Source organism: Lepus europaeus, chromosome 14 (assembly GCF_033115175.1).
Source record: "Lepus europaeus isolate LE1 chromosome 14, mLepTim1.pri, whole genome shotgun sequence".
NCBI classification, from domain to species: domain Eukaryota; kingdom Metazoa; phylum Chordata; class Mammalia; order Lagomorpha; family Leporidae; genus Lepus; species Lepus europaeus.
In genome coordinates, this window is record NC_084840.1 from 60,312,000 (window position 1) to 60,317,999 (window position 6,000).

Below are 6,000 nucleotides of genomic sequence, written 5' to 3' on the forward strand. Positions count from 1 at the left end.
ATAGATGCCAGCCTCCCACCTGCCCTCCAAGGCACCGGGAGGCCCTGGCTCCCAGACTGTATCCATTAGTCATCCCCTCTCCCCCACCGAGAGGGCTCACTTCTCCATTTCCTTCCTCAAACTACCCGACTGTAATGGCAGGAGTTGGTCACAGGACCCAAGACAAGGCTGAAGTGGGGGAAGTAGAGCTTGTTCCACTCAGCCCAACTCAGAACCCTCAGGACCCACAAGTTGCCCAGGTGTGGCCACGCCCACCACCATACAGGACCCTCCTGCCTGTGACAGACCTGCCTGCTCCGGTGCTCCCCTGGCCCAGAAGCTGCCAGCCTTTGCTTCTGAGCCCCTACCCTACCCAGGTGCCTTGGTTATAAGACTCCAAACAAAGGAGATTAGAGAGGCAGGTGTTGGGTGCAGCAGTTAACTTAGAATACCCACATCCCATATCAGTGTGCTGGGTTCAAGTCCCAGCTCCACTCCTGACTCCAGCTTCCTGCTAATGCACAGAGCTCTCTCTCTCTTTCCCTCTCTCCTCGCCCACCCTTGCCTTTCAAATAAACAAACATTTTTAAAAATATTTTTAAGTGATTTGAGGGTGTGTATTCAGCCTAGCAGTTCAGACACATACAGGCCACACTGGAGTGCCCAGGTTTGACTCCGAACTCCAGCCCCTGACTCCAGATTCCTGCTAATGCAGATCCTGGGAGGCAGCAGCGATGGCTCAAGTCATTGTGTCCCTGCCACCCACGCATCCCGGCCCAGACCCAGCTGCTGCAGGCATCTGGAGACAGAGCACGCTTGCTCCCTTTTCCTCGTCCTCTCCTCCCTCTCAAAGAGAGAAAGAAAACACGATGGTTTGAAGGGAAAGTCGATCAGTCTGTTCAATGATCAGATTACCCCAGAACGTGTACCTGTGGGCAGGTGGGGGCTGCTTACTGCTGAGCAGTGTGTGCGAGGCTTGAAGGCATTGCCACAAAGTAATGGATGCGCAGCAAAGAGGACCACTCCCCAGGCACCTCAAGGAGGGGTCCCACGGGATGTGGGGCACCATGGTCAGTGTCCTCGTCTCTCTGAAGCTCAGCAGGGGAAGTGACAGTGCCCTCTTTACAGGTTATCTGGAAGGGTGAGATGCATGGGCTAGCCCGGGGCAGCTCATAGGGCTACAGCCGAGAAAAGCTCCCTCCATCTCTGCTGACTCCCTGTCCAGTCACTGTCAATTCCAAACAAGCCTTACACTCTGGTGTCACTGTGAATGCTGTCTCCAGCTGAGCCTCTGTTTCCTCCGCTGTACAATGGGGACACTTTTAGCACTTTTTTCAGAGGAATGTTGTAAGATTAAGTAAAACATCGCTCAGGACTGTTCCTGGCATATAGGATAGTACTGCAAGCTGTGATCTCCACTGCAAAACTGGATTTACTTGATCTGCGATGGGGCCAGGCAGCAGTAATTCTTGAAAACTCCCCGTTTTAGGGGATCCCAGTGGTTGAGAGGCCTGTGGTAGGAGAACGAGTGAGTGCAAAAGGAGGGCATGGCAGAGGTAGGATGGGGTCAAAGGGCTGACTCCCCCCCTTTTTAGAGGTTTATTATTTGAAAGGCAGAGTTACATATAGAGAAGCAAAAGCAGAGAGAGGTCTTCTATCCACTGGTTCACTCCCCAAACGGCTGCAATGGCCGGAGCTGGGCCCATCCTAAGCCGGGAGCCAAGAGCTTCTTCCAGGTCTCCAACATGGGTGCAGAGGCCCAAGCAGGTGGGCCCTCCTCCACTGCTTTCCCAGGCCATAGCAGAGAGCTGGATCAGAAGCAGAGCAGTCGGGACTAGAACTGGTGCCCACATGGGAAGCTGGCACGGCAGGTGGTGGTTTACCTGCTACACCATAGCACCGGCCCCAAGGGCTGACCCCTTTGTAACTCCCCAAAAGCATAACTTTTTGTCCAGAAGCTAGGAATGGCTGTGTCTGAGCCACAGTACCTCCACACCACCTTCTGCCAGCCACTCAGGGCCCTCCAAGTGAAATGCCCTTTGCTACGGCGCCGCCCCCGCCAATCTGGGAGGCAGGAAGACAATGAGGACTGAGAGCTGTGACTCTGGGCCTCCTGGCCACAGTGGCTCTGTCTGCCTGGTCACTTTTTCCCTTGCTCAGCATTTACTCCCCAACCAGCAGATGGTGCAGAAAATGTGCAGTGCAGCCTTTAATCCGGCGCTATGTCCAGAATTTGCATGTGACCACCAGAGAGCCATGGCAGTTCCCTACATTTTCCCTTTCTCAGAAAGGGACAAGAGGAGAATGCTCAACACGCAACATCACCACGCGCACAGTCTTGAGCTACCAGCACTCACCTGACTTCTGCACTCAATGGAGCCACCCCATTTCCCTCCAATGGCAAAGCCCTGTGTCTGCAGCACAGCCGACTGCCTGAACTGGTTTGGGGGTTTAAAGGCAATACTTGGACAGACACAGTGCACATTACCAGTGGACTGGAAAATATGCTGATACACTGGACTTCTAAGAAGATTTTGAGAGAAGACTCATTTTAAAAAGACAATAGGATCTACCAACTATTATAAATCTGTTAGTTTGGTAGCCAAAAGCTACCAAATTTCCTCCAAATTATCAGTCAGTGGCTCCCACCCTATCAGGGCCATCCACTTTTTACTTTTTCTTTTTTGGATCAATGATATTTTGAGAAACAGAGACACTGTTTAGAAAAAATAATCAGGGGGCCGGCGCTGTGGCGCAGCAGATTAACGCCCTGGCCTGAAGTGCCGGCATCCCATATGGGCGCTGATTCTAGCCCCGGCTGCTCCTCTTCTGATCCAGCTCTCTGCTATGGCCTGGGAGAGCAGTGGAAGATGGCCCAAGTCCTTGGGCCCCTGCACCCTCGTGGAGACCCAAGGAAGCTCCTGGCAGCGGATGGCCCGCTGTTGCGGCCATCTGGGGAGTGAACCATCGGGTGGAAGACCTTTCTCTCTCTGCCTCTCTTCTCTGTGTAACTCTTTCAAATAAATAAATAAATCTTAAAAAAAAAAATCAAATGCCTGCCTGCACAGGGCCTCTGTGCATGACCCTATTTTTAAATTCTCCTCACTGGGCGACATTGTTGTGCTGTCCCTTTGGGCAGTCCTAAGTGAAGAATGGACAATTTTTGTGCTTAGAAAGCTTCTGGGAGTTAGCGATGACAACAACGAGGAGGAGGAGGCTGTGTTATTAAACCTTTGTGCAATGCTTAATGCACTATTTGCAAAGTGCATCACAATTACTGTAGTTCCATTAAGTAAACAAGCGAAGCAGCAGCCAGGTCCGTTCTCACGCTATCCCATTAGCTTATTAACAATACGCCTGATGAACTGTGTGCGCCTGTAAAAGAGCCCCAGTAAAGTTTTACGGCTTTTTCTTGGTGCCTCTCTGATGAGCTCAGAAAGCAAGCCTGAGTTCCTACCGGCAGCTCAGAGCTGGGGGTCACCCCACGCTGCCGCTCAGCCATCCCGTGGAAGGAGTTAGTAAGGAGCAGCTCTGTAGGGCTCCAGGGCTGAAGTCGCAAACATCTCATCGAAACCAGAACGGTCTCACCCTAACACCACTTAAAAAAAAAAAAAAAGAGACCAAGATGCAGCTGCTCTTCCCATGCCGGGGGTTAGGTGCGTTGGGACGAGGGGACAAGGAAGGCGGGTTGGGAATTCTAGACTTTCCGGCCTCCCCGCCGGGGCGCGCGTCCCATCAAGTACCAATTGGCGGCGTCCGCAGGAGATGCTGCCTCGCGCCGGGGCCCAGAGCGGAGCCGGGAGCCTCGACTTCCCTCTCCTCGCCGCTTGTGGAAGTGGGCGCGGGAGGGCGGAGGTCCCGGCAGCCAGGCCCCTTCCCACACTCTCAGCCCCGCGGCAGGGCTGCGCCGTCAGGTGAGCGCCTGCCGCCGCCGCGCCTCACCTGCGTGAAGTACAAGTTCATCAGCGTGAGGGTGAAGAACTGCAGGCACACGGGGAAGCAATAGAGCAGCCAGAAGACGAAGGGGCTGAGCGAGTTGGCCGCCACGAAGTCTTTGAAGTAGAAGGAGAAGAGCACGGTCCGCAGGGAGGCCCAGAAGAGGCAGAGGAAGAGGAAGACGCTCTGGTAGCTGAGCCGCTTGTGGCGGTAGCGCAGCACCAGCCACAGCTGCGCGTAGATGAACACGAACAGCAGCGCGTAGAACACGGTGTAGACCACGGTGAGGCCGAGCTTCACGTAGGGGGGCACGGCGGGCGTCAGCGTGGGCGGCAGCGAGTCGTTGCGGACCGGCTCCCACGGCGGGGCCTCCATCGGGCCGGGGGGCGCTGCGGCGTGCCCGCGGGCGCTGCGGCCTCATCGGGGCTCCCGGGCCCCGCCGCCGCCCGCGCGGGAGTCTTCGCGCATCGCGCTCCGCCCGCAGCCCGATGACTGGAGGAACGAAAACAAGCCGCACTTCCTCCCCCGGCACCACATGATTCACTGGGGCGGCCTTTGTCTGCGATTGGCAGCGCCGAGCCCGCCGCCCCCGCGCGCTCGCCGGCCCCGCGCGCCCCCGGCCCGCCCCAGCCCAGGCACTGCGGCGCCGCCGGGCGCGCCCCCAGGACCGCGCGCCGCCGCGCTCCGGCACCAAACCTGGCCGACTCCGTGCCGCGCCCCCTGCACCGCCCACGGCTGGACGCCGGTGCTCCCAGCGTCTCCCCTTCCGCAGCTGATTGTGTTAAAGAGGTTAATTCTTCAAACCAAACCAAAACACAGCAACAAAAACTTTGTTTTTTCCTCCCTTTAAAAATAAAGCTTCGTGTGGCTGTGAACTGGCCGGCGTCCGGGGTGATGTTTACTTCTAAATACAGGAATGCCAAAGACAAGGTTTGTGTGTCTGAGGTCAAGTGTGTATACTCAAGGTGCGGAAGCGGACGGTCCCGCGGCTCCGCCTGCGTCCGGGCATCAATTGCGCTGTTTTTTCCCTAGGAACCGCGCAGCGCCAGGTGGGCACGGCGCTCCTCTCACCTCTGAGCGCGCAGCCAGCGCAGGAGGCGACCCGCGCGGCGCGGAGCCCAGCGTGACTGCCCGGCGCATGGCCTCCCGCGTCCCATCCACCCCATCCACCAGGCTGCTCTGCCCGTCCGGGAACACTGCCAGTTTGCTGTGACAGCGATGGAGTTGGGGTCCTTTGCACCCGCGACCCACCCCTTCCAGTGTCCTGGAAGTGCTGGGAGCTAGCGAACCTTCTGGGCAGAGTGCGGACGCCAGGCTGCCGTCTGGAAACACCACTGGGCAAGCATTGCGGGAAAACAAACTAGGAACTGAAGTTTCCTGGGCTCTCATATTCACACTGCACTGCGTGGCTGATGGTGTGTGCCTTTTTCTGAAGGGAACCGGAGGAAGCCTGGCTCCACTATGGCCCTGTCTCAGAATTATTTCGTGTTCCTGCACTACCAGTGCGCCTTGGGCTCTGCACTCCCCCCTCCCCCCGGCCCGTTTCTACCTTTTCTCCTTCTCCGTATGGTTATTAAACAGAAAACATGGCATTGCTCCCCGTCCCCCCCAACCCCCATCTTGTTCCCTCAGTGCGTTCTGCACAGAGAGCTGGAATGATCTCTCTAAAGAATGCATTCGACCTCGTTATTCCCAAGCGTAAAGTTCCCTAGTTTGCCTCACTGTTCGGAGGATAAAGTCCAACTTCTACCCTAGCTTCCCGACTTAGCTTTTAACAAGTGTTAAGCAGTGGTAACACCTGTTAACTTCCACAGGCCAAAGCAACTCTTCGCACCTTCCTCCAACACGGGGCTTAATCTCATTCCTGGGTGTTACTTCCTGTAGTGTTTTTTGCAGACCCACCAGGAGCTCAGAATTAGATTAGGTGCTCCACGTGCGGTTTCCATAGCACCCTTGCCTGGTTGTTAGCTGCACTTGTCAATCAGTTTCCTTATGATAGAAACTGTGCCTTGTTTACCTGTGTATCTCCTAGTAAAATCACATTTTATTATTTTATTTGTAGATTATTGAAGAAATATAGTTTGT

At 55.6% G+C, this 6,000-nt stretch overlaps 1 protein-coding gene across 1 annotated transcript in view; it reads right to left on the minus strand.

The window, feature by feature from the left end:
* Positions 1–4,336, minus strand: part of GPR137B (G protein-coupled receptor 137B) — a 54,765-nt gene extending 50,429 nt beyond the window's left edge. Inside the window, 2 exon segments of the mRNA XM_062210695.1 lie at positions 3,922–4,299; positions 4,301–4,336. Of these exon segments, the coding sequence (XP_062066679.1) occupies positions 3,922–4,299; positions 4,301–4,336 (414 nt within the window).
* Positions 4,337–6,000: the final 1,664 nt, after the last annotated feature.